This window comes from Leptinotarsa decemlineata, unplaced genomic scaffold (assembly GCF_025532065.1).
Source record: "Leptinotarsa decemlineata unplaced genomic scaffold, Ldec_3_MD MMD2_tig00026294_RagTag_RagTag, whole genome shotgun sequence".
Classification (NCBI taxonomy): domain Eukaryota; kingdom Metazoa; phylum Arthropoda; class Insecta; order Coleoptera; family Chrysomelidae; genus Leptinotarsa; species Leptinotarsa decemlineata.
Window position 1 is genome coordinate 6755688 of NW_027412674.1, and position 23397 is coordinate 6779084.

General features: G+C 36.3%; 1 protein-coding gene across 3 annotated transcripts in view; it reads right to left on the minus strand.

Moving 5' to 3' along the window:
• Positions 1 to 23397, minus strand: part of LOC111510698 (cystinosin) — a 69320-nt gene that overhangs the window by 41255 nt on the left and 4668 nt on the right. For 2 of the 3 annotated variants that reach the window (XM_074180249.1, XM_074180247.1), the window contains exons 1-3: positions 14015 to 14159; positions 5985 to 6055; positions 5840 to 5933 (exon numbers count right to left, since the gene is read on the minus strand). In XM_074180249.1, coding sequence (XP_074036350.1) covers positions 5840 to 5933; positions 5985 to 6048 — 158 coding nt within the window. In that variant the 5' untranslated portion in view covers positions 6049 to 6055; positions 14015 to 14159. Of the gene's footprint in view, positions 1 to 5839; positions 5934 to 5984; positions 6056 to 14014; positions 14160 to 23397 lie in introns of those variants that run through there. The other variant, XM_074180248.1, reaches the window with a different exon arrangement.

A 23397-nucleotide genomic window follows, 5' to 3' on the forward strand; every position in this document is an offset into this window, starting at 1 on the left:
TCCGTGAGGTCTCTCAACAAGAACAGAAAATTAGAAAGTTGTAACGTGAAAAGTTGACTTTTATCAACAATCCAAAGCATTTGTTACGAAATGTATCATTTAATTGTGGAAATCATAAAATACATGTATACAATTTCAGAGTTCCAATCTAGTAAACATCAGCTATTTTACTTTCTTGATAACTCTGTATTTCATTGCATACTTGATGTAGTCTGGGGAAGAGAAAAAGAAACGAATTATTATTAATGAAATAAAATTCTCAAAAAGAAGGAATGCTCAATGAATACTTCATACAAAGGAGAAGTATTGCCATTGGAGTACACCAAATTTCGTCAACGTGTACGTCACGGTGCAAAGGACGAGTTTGTGTTAATACTTCTGGTCGGAGGTCAACCTGAAAGGAATTTGGGTGACGGTTGAGAAACGAAAGTAGAGTGTGTCACGTCAGTTACCATTTTTGTGTTGGGCATTATTTTGGTGGAAGCCTTTCCCTTAGAGGAGGTGAGTTTTTTAACCATTTTGATTTCTGGAACCACTATCACAACCGAAATCACTTTCTGTAGATCTGCCGGTTTCCATTAAGCTACGGACAAGTACAGCCTTTGGTATTTTCCAAGAAGCGTGGGTTGTCCAACCATCTCGAACGTTTTTGTTCTGATTTGGAACCTTTTGGATCCCCAAATACCGTCTTTTGCTGTCGACCAGTTTTGAAAAAAAAAAGAAAAGTCGAATTGCTCCAGTTCGACATATATCTTTCGAATCCAGGATATTTATAGTATCGCCTGACAACTGAACTGTTTCGTTTTCTAACCCTCCAGACTACATCCAGAATCTACTCGACCTCTCAGACAGCCTGTTGCTGATAACATCCAGAAAAGAAGGGACTCATTTGGTGAGAAATTTTCAATTTTTTATATCGGAGTTGATTTCCACTACACAGACAACCTATTTTTGGAAACCAACTATATACCTGGTGTTTCCTTTTTGAATTATATGTGCCTACATGCATGTAACGTTTCAAAAATTATTTCCAACGTTTCAATAATATTTTTGTGTAGACGTAATGAAAGTCATATGAATTTACTTTATAACGTTGTCTTGTAAGATCCTGCTGCAGCAGCGTCGTATTATTTCATTTGTTGTGTTACTGGATCACATCCTTTTTGTAATGAAAACAATAACCGCTTTTTTGTTTACCATATTTTGCTTTAGTCTGCAGCAACTATTAAATAATTTTCTGACTATGCATATTTTTATTTCTTGATTTTAGCAAAATCAAATCAAGTGGCGCCCCATCCAAAAAAAGGTTGTTTCACAAAATAAAAAACCCACGACCACTGCTCTCCCAATATATTGACTGTCGTTAGCAACTTGTTACCTTTCTTTAAAATTCTCTATTAGCCGTGGACTTTCATTCGATCATCATAAAAAAATATCAGAAAGAGGTAATAAAGTTTCATAGAGTGAGCTCAAATAGTTACCATATTTTATTGAGATTGGTGTCAAGGGAACTGGGGAAGCACGGGTTCTGCTCCACCGATTTCACGAAGTAAATGGAAGATTGCACGTCTTCTTGCTGACCCGAAATGAACGTATTGAACGATATTGCGCGGCAGCAGTGCCCCCTTCATCGACGCGACTCCAATAATTATCGGTGTATGGTATCGCGATCGCTTCAGTGTGCACTAGATTAGTTGTTTTCATTATGTATGCACGATTATGAAAAATCGGTGTGAAATCAGAATCGAATCACCTGTTGCATCGCTTATCGTATCGCTCCAGTGGGAACCGCGCCTTAGGTAGGTGAGCAACACAAATGTGTTACAGTTTACAGTTTCCTTTGTGATGTGGCGGTGGACGGACGTGCCGGCAGCGACCGTCCACAAAGAAAGAACGCGGACGCAATTGTTGGAGATGAAACTCAGTTTGTGTCGTGAATGTCTGTCGTCATAGCACGTTCTATGATATATAAATTGAACATTTTTGTGAACAGTCTATAAGTGTTGAAAAGAAACAGCACTCCCATTCACGCCAGTTGGAGGCCGTGGTGGACAGGATTTTACCAAATAAATGTGTCAATTATGTGTAAAAGTCTCAAAATCTCCAAAAATGATTAAGTGTTTTTTTATATACAATAAAAAGTTTAAATAAAAAAGGGGTGGCAGCATTGCTGCGAGCAAGACTACTGCATCCCTCGACGAAGCTCCTATCAATTCTGATAGGAGGAGGATGGGCAAATGTGCCGAAAGGAAGCAACGTCCAAAAACCTAGAGAGAGAGAAAGAGAACACAAATGTGTAGCTAAGGAAATAGATCAGCTCTGAAATCGTATATCTTAACCATCTTGTTGAAGGCAATCATAATGGCATAATGGAGAGATTTCAGTTGATTGGTCAATATGAAGATTGATGAATGTTCAAAGTGCAAAAGTGCAACCAACAAATCAGCTGTAGCCGAAATGCTCTCAACTAAAAAGGAACTCACATTATCGCATTGAAAGATACAGTAATACTCAATAAAACTCAAAATTACTCTCTGAGCATTTGATACTCTACATCATGATATATTGATCTCAGAACTAAACATTAGAGGGAATATCCTCAATAAGTTTATACATTGTATGAGTGATAGACAACAAAATGTTTATATCGAAAATCGAAGAAGTTTCATGAGAAAAATGAATTTTGGGGTACCGCAAGGCCCTATTCTTGGCCCATTCCTTTTTTTACTATACATCAACTTGTTGACGAATTTCACGAATTTATAACAATTCAATTAGCTATACCAATTCTATTAAATTCCTAGGATTATTTATTGATGAAAATTCATCGTGGACAAAACATATTAAAATTATTCGAAAAAAAGTAGCACCCCTCATTGGTATTCTATTTGAAATCTCTTAAATTTTTGAAAAATATTCATTTCAGTCGTATATACTCACAACAGCATTATCTAACTACTATTTGGGTATCAGCCAATGAATCCACAATAAAACCTTTGAAATCTTTACATAATAAAACTATTAATTGCATAAATATAATAATCGTACTCGGGAACAACAGCGAATTTGTATAACCAAAAAAATGTATTAGTTTTGAACACACTATACAAATAGAAAGTTTGTTGTTTCATTCATTCATTGAATTGAAGTAAACATATAGGATTATATGATTTTCATATAGCCAGAATCATCTGAATATTTGATATTATTTATGAAAATTTCACATTTTACTGTTCGCTGATATTGATTATTCCACTCGTATTTTTGTATTCAATTATTTATATTTTTTATTATTTTGGTTTTTGATACCAATTGACAAATTTATTATTTACTGCTCACATCAATTACTCGTGTTTTCTCTCCAATATTTCATTATTTTGTTAAATTTGTATCTTAATTCAATTTAGTTAATCCGTATTCATACACATTTAATGTTTCTTGGGATAATAAAGACAGTGCACTTCTTTAATGCCCCCCCATTTTATTTTTTGAACGGGTTAACTCAAAAAATTGAAATTTGGGATAATGAAATTAATGCATGAATACTTCATTTTGAAGTGAAATTGACAGATAAAACTTTCAAGATGGCGACTGAGCGTCATCTGGGAAAAAAATATTGAATAGAAAGGGGTGTCTTGTGACACATCATTTTAAAGCTCCCGACGAATACTTCACAACCCGAGAATATGAAGTCAATATCTTCATATACTACAAAATGGCAGAACATTTAATAGTTTCCTGAAGACAAACACATTAACATCGATATTTCGAGAAACATTCCATTTTATCTGCCATATCGCAATTCCAACAACCCGATAAGGTTTGTTAAGTTATTTTTTGTTTATAAAAACAATAAAAATGTACAACAATAAACATCATTGTTCAGTTAGAATATTCTCATTTAGTTTTCGGTTTTACTAGTAGAAAGGTACCACATCAACAATCTCCAAAATGGTCAATTCTCGTCCATTGGAAGAAAAAATTGAAGCGATTTTTATTTACGGTGTGACGCGTAACTTTCACGCGTCGCACGAAATGATTTTCAATGAACGTTTTCCAAATCGTCCTATCTGTAGAGAATATTTGAAGGAACTTGTATCCAAATTCATAACTACCGATAGTGTACATAACAAAAAGCCCCCAGGTCATCCGTCCATTCCGGAAAAACTGCAAGTGCAAATATTTGGTGAGATGGTAGTAAATCCTGAACAGTCTATTTATTCCGTCGCGAATGTTTGTGAGGTGTCTCCACTGTGTGGAGACTTTTGAAGAGGAATAGGTAGCATCCATACAAAATTAAAATGGTACACCAATTAACTGAAGATGACCCTGATCGAAGGGCAGAATTCTGCGAAATCATAACGGAAACCATTGCAAGGCATCCTTCCTATCTTCGCAATATTTGTTTTAGTGGCGAATGTCCATTTTTTTCAAACGAATGTTCACAGACAAATTGCCGTTATTGTAGTGACACAAACCCTCACGTTTTCCGAGAAACACATACCCAATATCCAGAAAAAATTAACGTTTGGGCAGGAATATTGGGAAACCATATTGTAGGACCTTTATTCATTGATCAAAATTCAACAAGGGAACTGTATTTGAATATGCTGGAAACTACTGTTGACCCTCTCATCATTGAAATTGTCGAGGCGAATCCTAATGAATTCGATATGGATATTGTATTCCAACAAGATGGAGCACCACCACATTACTCCAGACAAGTAAGAAACCATTTGGATACACCTTTTTCCGATCGTTGGATTGGCCGTCGAGGTCCTACAGAATGGCCAGTCTGCTCGCCAGATTTGACACCTTTATACTTTTTTATGAGTCTATTTGAAGCAGAAGGTATACGAAACTGAACCTGCTTCAAAATTGGATATACGACAGAGAATAATAAATATTTTTAGAGATATTAACGTTACTTGTTCGAAAATGTTTGGCGTGAAATATCGGCTAGGCTGTTCATGTCAAGAAGTTCAAGGCAGCCATTTTGAGCATCTTCTGAACTGACCTCAAGCTTATTACCTCATATTATGTAGTTAAAAAGTCAATGTATTCAGGCAATTATTTAAAGTTCCACCATTTTGTAGTAGTTGAAGATATTGACATTATATTCTAGGGTTGTGAAGCATTTGTCAGGAGCTTCAAAAAGATGTGTCACAAGACCCCCCTTTCCGTTTAATGTCTTTTTCCCGATGGCGCCCAGTCGCCATCTTGAGAGTTTCATCTGTCAATTTCATTTCAAAATAAAGTATTCATGCAGGGGGGGCTTTAAAGAAATGCACTGCATATAGACAGGCAATAGGTATTCAAAAACACAGGGATAATTCCAATAGAAAAGAAGATGCAACGGACATCAATAAAATCTGGCTATCTGTCCTTACTGGTACACAAATGAGGTCAGGTAATCCAATTAAGAGAAATCATCACCTTTGATAATGTTTACCGCAGTAGTAGACGAAACGTCAGGCATAATAACCTGCAGATCACTGCCAAAAAATCCGGAAAATAGTTTTCACAGGTATCTCCGGCCGTGACAAAAATGTTCGCAAATTGAACTTGTTTTTAACACCGGCTGAATTCGTTCGAAATGATTTGGATTTATCTATGAAAACTCTCTCGCAAACTCTGAACGCAATTTTTCTATAAATTTTGACCATAATATGAATAGTCCAACTTACAGTTTCTTTAAAAAGTTTTTAAACAAGTGTTCTAGAGTGAATATAATGGAAAATTCTTCTGCTGCTGCACGAATAAAAATGAGTTTGACTCAAGTATTCTTATTGCAATCTAGTTCGATGATTAAAATAAGGAATATGGTTCAAAAACTCACCTTGCGTTTATGGAAAATTTACTAACTTCATTCAACTTTAAATTTAGCTCATGGTCATCGGTTAAAATGATATCACATTGGCCACAGCGGAAATCTAAAAACTGAAAGTTGAAACTGTCTTTCTGAAATTAAATATCATACTTACAAAAAAATATCGCAAATAATAAAGTCCAGGAATTCATTTTCCGTCTGGTGTAATCTCCTTCCATCACTCACCTGTAATTGAAAGTAAAATGATATGTAAGCTAAGAGAATTTTTTCACCTTCAATAATCTACTTTGTAATTGATTGCGATCAGTCGATAATTTATCTCTCAAAATTCAGATGGTGATTTCTTTTTTATATTCTCACATACTCCAAATGAAACATTCAAAACGCATAAATAAACGGGCTAATCTTTAATGATCCAAATGAAACCAGAACTCAATAGTTGATAAAATAGATTATTCAATTATGAAACAGTAAATCTGTACCTTATAAATGACGTGATTGCGGAGAAATTCTGTAGAGATGTTCATGTGATTGTCTATAAATCACCTTATTCAATTACTTGATTGACTATTCATTACTAAACGAAAACTGGTGCGCGCTGTTTTTTCATAATATTAAGGCGGATTTCCACAACAAAACAGCAACTGTGTCGATTTCGACAAAACAAAAACGTGTGTCGCGTGCGACTGTTTATGCCAACGCAATGTCTTGTTGACAGGCGAAAAGATATAAAGGTTTCGGTGTTTTGTCTGTGTTTTTGTAATATCACAAACTACATTTAACAATTCAACAACCTCTTCAAAAGGTTCTATTAGAGGAAATTCGTTAGCGTTGCGGAAATTCTCATAGATAACCTAGGGAAGTCGATTCTTGAGCATCTTCTGTTTAAGCATTTCCTGTAATGGCAAAGATATGCGAATGACGTTTTGGTTTCACAGATATTACGAGAAAATTAGATATATTTCATAGGGATATTAATAAAATTCATGAAAACATCAAATGTACTATTGAAGTAGAAGAAGACAATTCAAAATTGATCAATTTCGTGAACTCAATAATTAGTAGAATAAACAACAAACATGGTTGATTTTTCAATTTATCACAAACCTTTCTATTATGATATTACTATTCATTACGATTCTACCTATCCGTATCAACACAAAATAGCATCTTATAATGATGCATAGCATGATTCATAGATTAGTCAATGTTCTTCTTTCAATAGATAATTTCAATAAAGAACTCAATATCATTAGGTAAATTGCAGTAAACAACGGATTCAAAACTGAATTAATAGACACAATCCTTTCCAAAAAGGTCTAAGCAAAAGCGATTAGGGGCGTTTTCCTATTGATAACACTGGTCAACAAAATTGTAACTGTTTTTTGTCACATGAAAACTTATATCAAACTTTGAATCTACTAGTGTCACTGACCAATATTGTATCAATGAAAAAAAAAAATTGGCAGAACAGGAATGTTAGCAGATTATTGTTGGAAACTCAGGTCCCTCCTGAGTTTCCAACAATAATCTGCTAGCATTCCTGGTCTCCATTTTCATTGATAACGCTTCTCTATTAAGTTAATGTCCTGATGGAATCTCTTCCCTTGTTCGTCACTCACAGCACACAAATCTACATGAGAGTCAAAACATACGTATTTTTTAGGACACATTACACCCCAAAGCTTTATCTGACATTATTAGTTCCTGTATTAAGTCTTTGTGTTTTACGCTTTATGATTTCCTAGGAAATTTTGGACAACACTCACAAAACATTTCCAGGCGATTTTTTCCTGGTCATTTAGTTCTCCTTCAGAGCTCTTATCCTTCATAAGTTGTCGTATTTGTTAGCTTACACATATTCTCCCTTCAATTTTCGCGTCGCTGAGTTTGGGGAATTTCTCTTTCAGATATAAAAATCCACTGACATCTTTGCGCATAGCTTTTACAGATTTTTTCATCAGACCGAGTGCACGGTGGTAGAAGTATGTCATCAAAGTTCACTAAAGGCTTGTTTTTAACATTTTTACGGACTGGAATAAGTGACTGGAATGGAGCGAGTCTATAGAGGAGATGGATGTCGAGTTAACGACTCCAACTGACCTCCCTGTATAAATTTAGTTCTGGAGCGAGTCTACAGAGAGATGGATGTCGAGTTTAGGACTCCAACGGACCTCTCTGTAAATTTAGTTCAAGAGCGAGTCTATAGAGGAGATGGATGTCGAGTTTATGACTCCAACGGGCCTCCCTGTAAATTTAGTTCAGGGAGGTAGATGTCGAGTTAACGACTCCAACTGACCTCCCTGTAAATTTAGTTCTGGAGCGAGTCTACAGAGAGATGGATGTCGAGTTTAGGACTCCAACGGACCTCTCTGTAAATTTAGTTCAAGAGCGAGTCTATAGAGGAGATGGATGTCGAGTTTACAACTCCACTAGGCCTCCCTGTAAATTTAGTTCAGAGAGGTAGATGTCGAGTTAACGACTCCAACTGACCTCCCTGTAAATTTAGTTCAGGAGCGAGTCTACAGAGGAGATGGATGTCGAGTTAACGACTCCAACTGACTTCCCTGTAAATTCAGTTCAGAAGCGAGTCTATAGAGTTGATGGATGTCGAGTTTACGACTCCAACGGGCCTCCCTGTGAATTTAGTTCAGGGAGGTAGATGTCGAGTTAACGACTCCAACTGACCTCCCTGTAAATTTAGTTCAGGAGCGAGTCTACAGAGGAGATGGATGTCGAGTTTACGACTCCAACGGACCTCTCTGTAAATTTAGTTCAAGAGCGAGTCTACAGAGGAGATGGATGTCGAGTTAACGACTCCAACTGACCTCCCTGTAAATTTAGTTCAGGAGCGAGTCCCCAGAGGAGATGGATGTCGAGTTTACGACTCCAACGGACCTCTCTGTAAATTTAGTTCAAGAGCGAGTCTACAGAGGAGATGGATGTCGAGTTTACGACTCCAACGGACCTCACTGTAAATTTAGTTCAGGAGCGAGTCTACAGAGGAGATGGATTTCGAGTTCATGACTCCAATTGACCTCCCTGTAAATTTAGTTCATGAGCGGAGCTGCGGCGTACGCAGAATCTGTCTTAGGTGGGGGAACTAACCCCCGTGAGCAGGTTAGCAAATGTTTGCGCTCAAGTGAAGTCTCACCAAAACTAGAGGCGAAAAAGCCCTGCACGGCTGAATCTAAGGCATCGTCAGGTGTAGCTGATGTGCAAAAACCCTCATATGGGAAGGTTGTCGTGGGTATCAAGGTGAGAATCTTACAACTTGACTATCCGACTACCTCATTAACAGAGCATATACTTTGTGCCTGCCCCGCTGGGGAGCGAATCAGGTCTTTAGAGTTCGGCAGAGCCGCAGTCTTACCATCTGACCTGAAAGACCACTCACTATACAAACTAATCGGCTTCATTTAGAAACTGGGTTAGTTTGGCCGAGTGAGAATAGGTGTGTGCCACAATAAACCCCTGGGTTGCAGTTGAGGGTCGAATAGACCCAATCACTTTGGACCTAACCTAACCTAATCTATATATATATATATATATATATATATATATATATATATATATATATATATATATATATATATATAAAGGGTTTTTCAATTGGCGCGGGTAGATTTTGGCGCCCCGTAGCGGCCATTTTGTTTTGGTGACATCTGTCAAATTATTCAGTTGTTTGTGCCAAATCATCATGGCAAGTTACACGATTGAACAGCACGTTTAAATGATAAAAATTTATTATCAAAATGAGTGTTCGTTAACGCAAACGTTGCGCGCATTGCGCCCATTTTACGGTAGACGTGGTGGCCAGTAAACAATCAGCCAATACCCGTACGTTCAAGGAACGCAAGATCGGCCGAGATTATCGCCGCGGTCCGTGAAAGTGTACAGGAGAACCCGAGGCAGTCTATTTCTCGCCGTGCACAAGAACTCGGCCTTTCGCACACTTCAACTTGGCGAATTTTGCGTCGGGACTTAGGCCTACACCCGTACAAGACCCAACTGACCCAGGAACTCAAAGTTCATGACCATGGAAAACGCCGTTTGTTCGCTGACTGGGCTTCGAATCGTTTGGCCATTTTGTCTGAAAAATCATATTTAGTGACGAAGCGCATTTTTGGATGAATGGCTGTGTTAACAAGCAAAATTGCCATATATGGGCCGACACCAACCCACGCGAGGTTCACTAGGTGATAATGCATCTTCAAAAAGTTACCGTTTGGTGTGGATTTTGGGCCGTCGGCGTAATTGGTCCGTACTTTTTTGAAAACGAAGTTAGTGAGGCGGTCACCGTCAACAGCGAGCGCTATAGAACGATGATAACTAATTTCTTATAGCCCAAATTGAACCATATGGACCTGGACGACATGTGGTTCCAGCAGGACGGCGTTACGTGCCACACAGCAAACGCCACGATTGACATTTTGCATGAACGATTTGAGGGTAAGGTTATCTCTCGCAGGGGTGATGTGAATTGGCCACCAAGGTCATGCGATTTGACCCCGCTAAACTTTTTCCTGTGCGGTTTCTTGAAGTCGCAGGTCTATGCAAATAAACTACAATCGACCGATGCCCTAAAGGTGAACATAACACAGGCCATTGCTCAAATTCAGCCGGATCTATGTGGAAGAATCATTGAAAATTGGACCACTCGGATCCGTGCCACCGTAAGAAGCCGAGGCGTGCATTTGAATGATGTCATATTACACACTTAATGGCATACATGCACCTTTCAAATAAAAAAATCATTTTGTTAATTCCTCACACACAGCTTGTTTTATTCCATTTCAACATCTATCCGCCCTTATTGAAAAAACCTTAATATAATTATAATACAAAATCAAATTATGTTTGAATTCTGCCATACTTCTCGACTCTTTAACGTATTGTTGTAAACTATTGTACTGAATGAGTCCTTTAAAAAATAAACTTTTTTACATTATTAGAGGTACTCTGCCTATTTAGATATAAATGATTCTGGCCTCTAGTACTGTATTTGGTTTACTGTTACAATAAACTTACCCATGTATGTTGAAGTGAGTTCATGTATCATTTTATAGATATAGATCATATTTATGTAAGTCAGTCTTCGCTCCACAGTAAATAACTGTAAAGTATCCAGCATCAGTGATATAGGAGTTGACCTACTATATCGCAATACTATTCTCATTGCTCGATTTTGTAGCTTTTATAATTGGGATATTTTATTCAGAACAAACCCGTATATAATGTAGGGCAATATTCAAAATGAGGTTGAATGAAAGTCTTATACATAGTTATTGTGAAATTCAGACTTAAGTTTTGGAACACTCTAGAAAAGAAATACAGTTTTTTCAAGACTTTTTTTGATATATTCAAAGTGGCTACTAAATAATAAATGATTAACCAACATAAATCCCAGATATTTAAATTCCTTTACAATTTCAATTTTTTCATTGTTTATTTGTATGTTAATGTTACTACTATTTATTTGTTTATATTTATAAGGTGTAGTAATTATCATTGCCTCACTTTTACTTACATTTAACTTGAATTTATTCATTTTCAAATATTCATCCATATTTTTCAGCACATCATTTATTTTGATCACTGCTCTATCGATATTCCCATCACTTACTGATATCAAAGTATCATCTGTGAATATATGGATGTAGTCACATTCAACATATTTTCCATATCATTAATATACATTTAAAATAATAGAGGGCCCAAAATACTACCCTGAGGAACTCCATGATTTACTGTAATAGCTAACGACATAACATCACAAATGTTTGTTGTCTGTTTTCTTTTTGTAAGGTATCCTCTAATCTTATTGAATATCTCTATACCATATTCATTCAGTTTTTTCAATAATATCTCTCTATTTACTGTTTCGAAAGCCCGTTTTAGATCCAGTGATACTGCTATAGTGTACAGATGATTACTCATTTTTTCCTTCCATTTAGTGACAATCAGTTGTATAGCTGATATGGTATGCAGGTTTTCATCATTCATCATTTTTGTGCACCTCCCTGCTGTAGTAGATCTCACATTTTGAAAACATTTAACAGTTATTATGGAGTGATCAGTGATCTTGGACTCATAGTCACTCGAGAATTCCTGCAAAATATTTCTTCACATATTATCTTCATTTGATGGAGAAAAGCTGCATGACTTCCACTAGCTGAATGATATAAACTTCCTATTATTATCCATTTCGTGCTGCCACTGGTTACATATATTAATTTACACCAATTATTTCCATTTTTCACATAGTTTTTACCGTTTGTGAATTTAATATCTTTTCTAATATAAATAATTACACCTACTGTGTGTCCTGAGTTCGAGTCGCGTCTTATAGGTGTATAGCCTGATATTTCAAGTTCATGATTATTTCGCTTCTGGTTCGTGCTTCACTGAGTAAAATAATGACAGGATGGTAACAAACAATGTCAGCTATCAATTGAGTTTTGTGAGCTTACAAACTTTCTATGTTTAAATAAACAATATCTACATTGAAGTCAATTAATGTTGTATAATTTAGTTTTTTGCATCGTGTTCCATTCCATTCAGATATTTTATAATTTTAGAATTATCACCTTCAGCTATGATTTTATTCAGCTTTAATTTTAATTTTTAGTAGTACTCTAGCTGAGCAGTCGTTTGATCTGCAAATATTCTGATAGAAGGAATATTATCATTGATGTTTTTACGGTTTCTTAGTATATTTACTGCTGCATCATTAGATTCCAAGATAACCTTTATGAGACGTGTTTTTCTTCCATCATATTTTCCTATTCTAATTACTTTAAACTCGTTAAGAGCAATGTCTGTATGCTCCAAAATGTCTTTCGCCGTTTTTTCCCACCTTCTTTTCTATCGTTCCTATTTACAGCATTCGATTTATTAATATTTAAAATCATTATGTTGTGTGATCTCTTTTTTCTTTCTTCTGTTTCATTCATGAACTCCTCCATACCAAAGTTGGTTTCACTACTCTCAATTTTCATAAAGTTTTCTTTTAGGAATTTATTTTCATTTTTTAAAGCTTTAACTTCTTCTTTCAAGTCTTAGTACAAGGAACTTTTTTAAATGCCATACGCCATTCATTGCAAAAGTATATTAGTGATATGTTTTGCAATATAACAGCTCTAACTTCAGATGCTGCCAGATTAGTACAGCTTTCATCAGCATGTGGAATAGTATGGCAACTATCACATTTTACTAATTTATCCTTATCAGTCACATGTGAAAGTTGCATATTTTTGCAACTTCCACATTTTTCTCCCATTTTTATTTAATCCAGAACGCCTCCGTATCCTCTCAATGTGATTCTCAAGCTTACCCCCATCCTCTTAATAGTGATAATTTATCAACAAACACCAGTCTCTGAGGAATGCAGAAAAAACTTCAGGTTCAATCACAGCTTGTTTTTGTTGCTCGTAGTTTTTGTGTATTTCACTGTTTTCTTGGGACTAACGACAAATGCTTTTTAAGTTGATTATGTAAGTACTCAATTTTAGAATGCACTTGCTGCTATTAACTTCTTCGGTATATGCAATTGTAGACAATTGTAGACTGCGAAGAACATTTATGGTCCCCTAGGTTTGTTATCTTCGACTAGGAAGCAAACAGTTTTGAAAACAATTGATAAGGCAAAACTGTTGTCAAATAATATTGGCATGGTGACAGAGTTCAAAGAAACAAGAAAATGGAAAAAAAATGTTAGAGGTAACCTGAAGATGATGCATCAAATCTCACAGCAGAAGACCTTTTTGAAAATTTACTTTTTCAAATCTGTGATACAATCATTACTGACCTAACCAGCAGATATTGAAAATGATTGTTGACAAATTTGGTTTCTTGTGCGGGGATCAAATTAAAAAACTAGCCGTGGGTAATTTAATAATTCAGGCTATAGACCTACAACACAAACAAATGATATGAACGGAGAATAACTTGCAACTGAAATATAAAGTTTCACGCTCCAACCACAGAAGAAGAGTTGGAAGGTTCAACCGCAGCTGCTATGCTCAGAATACTACATGAAAGCAATATAGAAGAAAATTACCCAAATATATATACGTTGTTCTTAAAATATTCGTGACACTTTCAGTGTCTGTAGCAACTGGTGTAAGAAGCTCCAGCAAATTGAAGCCCATAAACACTTATTTAAGAAATGCTACGACTTACGTATTTGAGACCGAGGTAGCTTCTTCAGAGTAATTTCCAATATCATCGAAGATGTCACAGACCAATTATTCAATCATTGAAATCATTGAAAGCAGATTCAATATATAAATTATTGCTATCGCTCAGGCATATTTCATTTGAATTATTTCAAACTAGATTAGATACCAGCGACCTTTGACTCGGCGTTCTGTGTCTATATCAAGATTATTTTAGAAGATAGGATGGGGAAGAACAAAAGTGTGATTTTGATCTTGTTTCTACATTAGAACTCTCCAGTCGTATCATATCAACGATGTGCTGTAGATTAAAATATAACAATAATATAGAAATAACTCAAACGGAGATCAAATGTGTCCCAAGACTGTATCGAGGATAGATATATAGGTACATACGTATAGGAAAATAATTCCTCATAATTCATTCCTTCCAACTGCCTACGTAGTACATTCTACTAAATACCTATTGGAAAATAATTACATCCTCGGCTAATACCACGCTGGATATTGAAATATATCCGACAGACATTTATGCAACTTTAATGAAATGAATGAAAAACACTTTTGTCTAATTTCCACCACATCAAAAACGTGATGTTTCTTTAGCATTTATTTTTTTATACTCTACAAATAGGTCTTTCATATAGATCACCTAGTTTAGACATTGTTTCAATGAGAAACGTACGAGGTAACGAAGTACCCATGTATTCGGCTCCAAAACTGGTGCGCGGTGCGAGAGGACTTCGTTCGTTGCCTGGCAACGGCGAATCAAAATCACATAACACGTCCCTTTTCGGTTTAGAAATCGTGATCTTAACGAAAAAATAAATAAACGTGATGTCTTACTACACCCGTGTCCCGCTTGTGATATTTCGTGATTTTTGCTGACACCCCCGTTTTCAAGCCTCACGTGATTAATGAACGGCCTCTAAGTCCGGCCGTACACGGACCACATATTTGCAGTTGAGGCAACCACAACTTCGCGGTTGACCCAACCACATTATTGTGGTTGACTTGCGATCATATAAACCGCACTTGCAGTTGAGGCAACTGACATCTATATAAAAAGAAAAACGTTGACAGTGATGTTCTGACGACTGTCTACTACGCTAATTTTTACTCTGCAATAAAGTTTGGTATTATCATTTGGGGCTCCATTCATGAGCTGAACAGAGTATTTCTCTGCCAAAAAGGGTAATCAGAATACTTTTTGGTATGAAGGTCAAAGACTCATGTATAGTCCGTTCATAATTTGTCGATAGCACAAAATGAGGGCCCAAGTCATAAAACGGTCGTAAAACTCGTAAAATCATAGGCGGAGGTTCCTGAGGTGTTTATTCATTAAATATAAAGCTTCAGTTTATATTCGAAACTTGCCTTGAAAGGGTGAAGTTGTTACGAACGAAAATAATTTTTGGTTCAGTACATTTTTTAATCGCATTTAATTTACGGCTCGTTGGTGTTTCGGCGTCTACGGCAGTAATTAACGTCTCTAATATTTATTTTGCGAATTTTGTGCAGTGCGTGAGTATTTTTTTTTCATATTCCTACAAATATATACGTACCTTTCGTTCCTGCTTGTTTTGTTTGATTGCTTGCGATGGCTTCGTCATCATCATCATCAACATCATCAAGTTTTACACCGGTACTGTTGCGTACAGTCAGTAAGTCTGTCTATTCACCAAGAGAGAAGACTATTGTTTTGAACGTTCACGATGCTCTGGTTTCTCAGAATCCCACAAACACTGTTCAGAACATAATCAAGAGTTGTGCCAACATGACGGGCGTAGGGGAGTCAACAATATATAGGTTCTTATCAGAAAGAAAAAAAAAGATATAGCTAACCCAAATACAAACGAATACTTAAAGAGGGGGAGAAAACCTATTGAAATTGATGAATTTGCCAAAAATGGTATTCGAAGGAAAATTCACAAATTTTTTTACAAAAAAGAAATACCCAACTTAAACAAAATTTTACAAGAAGTTAGAGACGACCCGGATTTGCCTCATGTCGGACGAACCAAATTGTGGCAAGTTTTAAAAGAATTAAATTTCCGGTGGGAGAAATCAGACCGAAAATCACTTTTGATTGACCGGGAAGAGATAATATGTTGGAGAAGAAAGTATCTAAGATCTATACGAAAATTTCGGGCTGAAGGAAAGCCAATTTACTATCAGGACGAAACGTGGGTAAACGCAGGTCATACTCTCACAAAAATTTGGACAGATGAAAATATATCAAGCTCCAGGTAAGCCTTTATGGAAGGTTGGTCTACTGGTATTTCCCCACCCTCTGGTAAAGGCAGTAGATTAATAGTTTCTCACATTGGCAGTGAAAAAGGATTTGCTAAGCATGGTTTGTTGGTATTTGAATCCAAAAGCACAAAAGACTATCACGAGGAGATGACAGCTGATGTTTTCGAAGAGTATTTTGAGAAGATGATTGAACATATACCACCAAACTCAATTATAGTATTAGATAATGCACATTCACGACTAGTTGTTTCCAACGACTGCGTGGAAGAAACAGGATATCATTGACTGGCTGCGGAATAAGTCCCTGCATTACGAAGATGGAATGGTTAAAACAGAACTTTTAAAAATTGCCCGGCAACACAAATCTAAGTTCAAGAAATACGTAGTTGACAAAATGGCGGAAAGACGAAACATCACAGTCCTTAGACTTCCACCCTACCACTGCGAATTAAATCCAATTGAACTCATTTGGGCACAAATGAAAAACTATGTGGCTAGAAAAAATACGTCATATAAAATACAAGCTGTACGTGAATTGTTATATGAGTCTTTACAACATATTACAGAACAAAATTGGCGAGATGCAGTAAGACATGCAATAGAAGAAGAACAAAAAATGTGGGATCTTGACAATATAATTGATGCGACTGTAGAGACACAACCGCTAATTATTAACCTGCAAGACGACTCGGATTCCGAAGATGATCCTGTTTATTTTGAATTTGAATAGTTTTGTCACTCATTTCCACTCAAAATACCTACATAATCGGATTAAAAGTTTTATAGCTGTATTGTATTTCTTCAGATACAAGGTGGGTTAGTCGAAAACATCTTAAACTGCCAGTTTTAGTTTGGTTTTTGTTATTATATCATATTAGCTGTCCTCTCTGTATTTCAGTTCTCTAATGAGGGTCAAACTTGCAGTGAGTTATCAACAAATTATAAACGGACTATAGAGGAATCTTTAAAACGAACAAATTATTAACAGTACCAGCGATATACATTTTTGAGTCATTAAAATTTTTAGTAAATCAACCAAGCTATTTGAAAAGCACCATAAAACACATGAGTATGGAATAAGATTTAGGAATGATTTTTTATATCCGATACAAGTACTGTATATAGTGCGATTAAATTTTTTAATTCTCTGCCACAGGATATAAGAGACATTGGGTTGGCCAGCGGTTTTCTGAAGTCAGTGAACGAATGTTTATGCAATATAGAGCCCTATACTATAGATGAATATTTTAACAGTGTATGTTAAATTTTATCTTATCGACTCTATACTTATATGTGTATGTGACGTGTTGTATTCAAATTTTGTGTCTTATTAATATTTTGTTATTTTGTTCACTGACGTATTTCTCGGACAAAATATTTCTTCTAACTTTTTTACAAGATTTACATATACCCTGTAGAAATAAATGAATATCTATCTATTAATCTATTTTGTGGTGTTACTCCGGCAAGACGAAAAATTTTTTTTAATTACTTCAGAATGTCCATTAGTTCTTTTGATGGATTAATTAGAATTTTGAAATCAGAAATTGAACGCTGGGAGACTAATATGAGAAAAATTACACGACGGTGTATGCGGTTGGGAACGACTGCAAGTTTGTAGTTAGTGTACGGCGGATACCGCGATGACATCTCGGCGGAGATCAGCAGCAAGTTGACTGCATACGCCCGTTTTGACTTTTGTGAACGTCCGTGTACGTGTAGTTATAGATAGTATTTCTTATGGGCGGCTTAAGTCCGCTGGAACGCGACTGCAATTGTGTGGTCGATCCGACCGCCAAATGTGGTTCGTGTACGGGCTCTCTAAGTCGTAGGAAGCTGAAATTTGGTACTCAGGTGCTTCCTAGATCTTAGGTGCGCGCACTAAGAATGGATTTTCAAATGTTCCAACTGGATGCTCCCCGTATGAGTAAAAGAGGCGCGTTTATATATGAAAATTACCTTTTCATCACTCTTTCTCCGTACAGCTATATTTTTGGAGAATGGAATTTTGTATGTAGGTTCGTTTTATGTTGTAGATGTGCCTGGTCGGTAGTCAGGCAGTTCGACGTGGGTGCTTTGTTCACTCACTCGAGTTGACTGCCGTGTTGGTCGGTGGTTCAAGACCTAGTCTGAATGATCGATTTTCACTTGATATCGTCCAACCCGTGTTAAGAATCACACGTTAAAGGGTAATACCTCGTTAATCCTTAGCTTGCACAAGTTTCGGCTTCTGAGGGTTGTTGTTCGTTAAGGTGCGACAGCTGGTTAACGGAAAAAGAATAAGAAATGAATTTCTAGTATTTCGACAGGGGTGCCAGCCGCAGGGGAAAAGGAGCCTTCATACAATTGAGTTACCTTCTCATCACTGTTTCTTCGTATCGATATATTTTCGGAAGCTGAAATTTTTGTTTGTGGGTTCGTTTTCGTTTCATGTTGTAGATGTGCAATAAGGATTTTTGAATATTCTAACTGGAACGTCCTCACTGTTGACAAAAGGGGAGCGTTTACATACGAAAATTACCTTTTCGTCACTGTTTCCTCCTATCGCTATATTTTCGGAGACTGAATTTTTTATGTAGGTTCGTTTTATGTTGCGCAAGAAGGAAGGATTTTAAAATATTCTAACTGGGAAGCCAATCGCGGGGAAAAAAAAGGGTCATGAAATGAAGTTACCTTTTCATCACTGTTTCTCTGTATTGCTTGCTACACGTTTACATTTGAAAACTACCTCTTCATCACTGTTTCTTCGTACCTATATATTTTCGGAGGCTGAAATTTTGTATGTAGGTTCGTTTCATGTTGTAGATGTGCAATAAGAAAGAATATTTGAATATCCCAACTGGGGATCCGGCCGCGGGGGAAAAGGAGCCTTCATACAATTAAGTTACCTTCTCATCACGGTTTCTTCGTACCGCTATATTTTCGGAGGCTGAAATTTTGTATGTAGGTTCGATTTATATTGTAGATGTACTACAATGAGAAAGTATTCTTTAATATTCCAACAGAGGCGCCAGCCACGGGGGACAATGTGTGTGCAAAAAACAAAATGATCATTCCATGTCCTTAAATTTAAGGTGGGTAAATTCCTTACCATTTGGTGTGAATGTTAGACCATGTGGTAGTACGAAAATTGTCCGGCAGGCAGTGGCGTAACTACAGGGTGGCAAGTCGGCAAAATGCCACGGGCCCCCAGCCGGAAGGGGCCCCCGGTCAGAGGAGAACTCCAAACATTTATTAGTTATTATACATGTCACGCAAGCACTCAAGTAGTTAGCAGTTTATAGTTGTAAGGATTGGGTGTTTGTTCCAAATGAGGATATATTTAATTAGTCAATTGTGAAAATAGGTTGACAATGTCTACTCGGTTAGAATTTTATTCTGATATTTGAAATAATTTATAAGATAACAATCATTTTAAATTTTAATCTACCTATGAAAATAATCATTTACATCGTCGGTAGGTATCGGTCGTACCTATTTGAAAAGCACAAATCACTAATTTGACAAAATGTAACCACCAAAACTATTCACCTCTGTTCATCGTTCTTTCAATAATTATAAAATTGTACGCTTGAATTAGGCATTGAACAAAAAGGTGGACTTTCGTTACTTATATTTTTTCGGCCGCTTCTTTGGCATTTCTTAGCAATCAGATTTTACATTTAATTAAAACTATAGTATTATTACAAACTGTTCACGGTGTTGTTCTAGAAAGTATCAGAGTGGAAGCGAAAAATGAAAGCGAAAGAAGGAGTCTGAAGAACAAAATAAAAAGATACCTAAAATACATCAGTACTTTAAGAATCAAGATAGTATAGAAGAAGAATCAAATGAACAGCGCATGGGAAGGGCAGAAAATGATGTCGTCATAAGTGGCAATATCGCAGAGCCCGATAACAGTGAATATTTCGATTCAGAGCAACCACAACCCGGTACGAGCAAATCTTCAAAAGAATCATTTTTGGATATAGTAAAATTGGAATCGTTACCGTACTTTACTGATAAAGGTAACTTCAAAGAACTCAATGATCAAGTGAAACGGTTTGTGATCGAAATCGAACCCTGTGAACCAAAAGGCTTCTTTTTAAGGGATAGAAACAAAATACCTTTCTTGGATAGATATTATTACAATATTACTAAATCTGGCGTGAAGTTATAACGTACGTGGCCGTACTATTCCCTATTGCCTCAAAAAGCATTTTGTGAACCATGTTGGTTATTCACAAATAAGGCATCTAAAAATATACAACATATTTGGATGAAAGGCTACGATGATTGGAAACATTGAATTTCCTAAAACTCGTTAGATGAATTTGTGAAGATGAACGTCTCTTAGAACCTGAAAGCTTGTTTGAAGTGAACGTATTCTATCGTGTATTAGACATTATCATTAATCAACTGAAATCGTGTTTCCTTGGAAGGATGAAATTGTTTCTGATTTCAGTGTCTTGCAACCTGCCACTTTGCAAAATTTGAACGATACTGATTCATTGTAAATGGTTTTAGCATTTGTCCATCTATATAAAGAAGATATACCATCTCGTTTTCCAAGGAAATTCTCAGTTTTTGATCCTCTTTTAGACACGAAATAGAAACTTCATCTTCTATAAGAGAACTTGCTGCTGCATTTTCGAAACCGAAATTGATAAAAACTTATTTGAGACATTCTATGGGACAAGACAGGTTGAGCAACTTGGCTATTCTATCCATCGAAAATTCTATGGCCCGAAATTTGAACTTTGTTGATGTCATTCCCACTTTTGCTGCTGAACAAAGAGTCCGAAGGAAGGAGTTTTATTAATTAACATTTTATATTTTGAACACCTTGTGTGCTCACAACAATATGATGATTCGGACTGCCTATATCAAATTGCTTATTTGTTTTTAAAATTATTTTGACTACTCTAATGGACCATATCAATTAGATGGTGACTGCACTTTAAATTAGGTACTTTTAATTTGAAGTGAATTATTAGAAAATTAAGTACCTAAGTATAATTATAAAGTTTGTATGTACCTATTTAACATAGTGAGTTATTATTGTACTCTCACAAGTTAAAGTGTTATAATAAGTATTATAAAATGAAAAAATAGTATTATTGTTGGTTCAGCTCCTTTATATTGGGGGGAGGGGGCTCATCTGATGAATTTGCCACGGGCCTCGAACGGTATAGTTACATCACTGCCGGCAGGCATTTATAAACCGAGGCATCTCGCTATCTGCACTAAAGACAATGATTTCGTCGATAACTCAGGCCACTCTCAAACAGTACACTCCTCATTTTGAGAAATATTGGTAATTTTGTGAAAGAAAACACATTGAACCGTCAATTTTCTATATCCCGGCTATGATTTTCACTCCCCATTCGGACGTAACTTTGCAATATTTCGTTTTATCCGAAGAAATCTCTCCTGTCAACGAGAAAAAATACTGAAACTCCAAAACTTTGATGGCATATGGTTTAAAATAATATCACAGAAGATCACTAAATGAAAATGCTGCTTTTGTCGACCACCAAGCAATACATAATATATAAGGCACTATACTTGCACTTCACTTGCAAACACCATTGACTTTCTGCAAATCAATCATCTCATTGCCGAAATTTCCATATTCTGTGATTTCAATGTCTACAACATCAAAGGGCTCAAACTTTCAAATATCAACGACGAACAAAGTCGCCAAGTTGATGCTTTCGCAATTCGCAGAGGACTTACTCAGAATATAAATGAGCCAACCAGGATTCCTGACCGTGATGGAGAATATGCTAATCTTCTGGATCTATACCTAACAACAAATCAAAAAATTTACACAGTCACCGTAAGGTCTCCATTGGGATCTTCTGACCACAAACTCATTTCAATATTGAGTGAATTATCGATAAATGTTGGGGAACAATCTAAACGCAAAGTTTGGCATTACAGATCTGTTAAGTGGGGGGATCTTCAACACCATTTTCGAAATTTAGCCTGGCTAGATGTTTGTTCCAGCCCTAATGATGCATCAACTTGTGCTTCTGAAGTTATTCTATCATCCATGGATGCATATATTCCTGTTTCAATGAAACGAACTTCTAACGGCAAATCTTCGTTCAACAAAGATTGCGAGCAAGCTGTCGCCTCCAAAAGTGCCGCAAAACTCCCAGTGCCGAAAACCGAACTAGATGTTTTAATGCTCGCAACCGCAGCAAACTTGAAATAAAGATCAACAGGCGACCTTCTATCATATGGTCACCCATATTTGGAATAACGTAATTGAAAAACAGGGAGAGTAAAGAGCAATTTGCTGGCCAAATTTCGATGCTATGGTTCGTCGGATCATTTTTGTGTATAGCTCTCCAGCTTCCTGAAAAAACGTTCCCTGCAAGTGGCCGTCGATGGATATCTCTCAAATACGTTTACCATCAACGCTGGTGTTCCCCAGGGTGTCATATTGGCTCCAACCCTTTTTTATTGTATATCAAAGACTTACTGGAAAAGACGAAGGATCAATTTATAGCTTTGCTGATGACAGCACACTTGTTTCGTTATTCCATTGGGATTCCAGGACATCGGCTGCGGATGCATATCTTCACCTGCAGCAGGAGGTTGCGTATCTTAATGATGATATATAGTTCGTTCAGTATTGTCTGAGAGTAAATGAATTTCAAAAATGCAAACATGTCGCTACATCAAAGAAAGCAACATAGTCGTCTCAAGCAAATAGCACTGAAATTCACCCACAAAATCATTGAGATATGTCTACCCTCTATATCCCTTGAGGACGCCGCTAGCGAGCCACTAAAATAGGGATATGCGACAAAAAACGCGAAAACACCGACAAAGAATGCGAAAATACCGCCAAAAGAACCGTTCGATGTTTTTTCTGATATTACGTTTAAGATAATATTAATAGGCGTCGGACTGGGGGTATTAATATAAATTTTCCATTGATATATTATGTATGATGAGAAGATACTTAAAATATGGTGAAAACTCATTTTGTTTGAATATTTTATTTTGGGAAGGACAATTTATATTTGAAATAGTTTTTTATTATTTAGAATTGTTACCTTCTATACAGATCTATAAAATAATCAGAATTTTAAATTTACAAATAAATAAAAATGTAGAAAGGGCAAAAAGTTACAC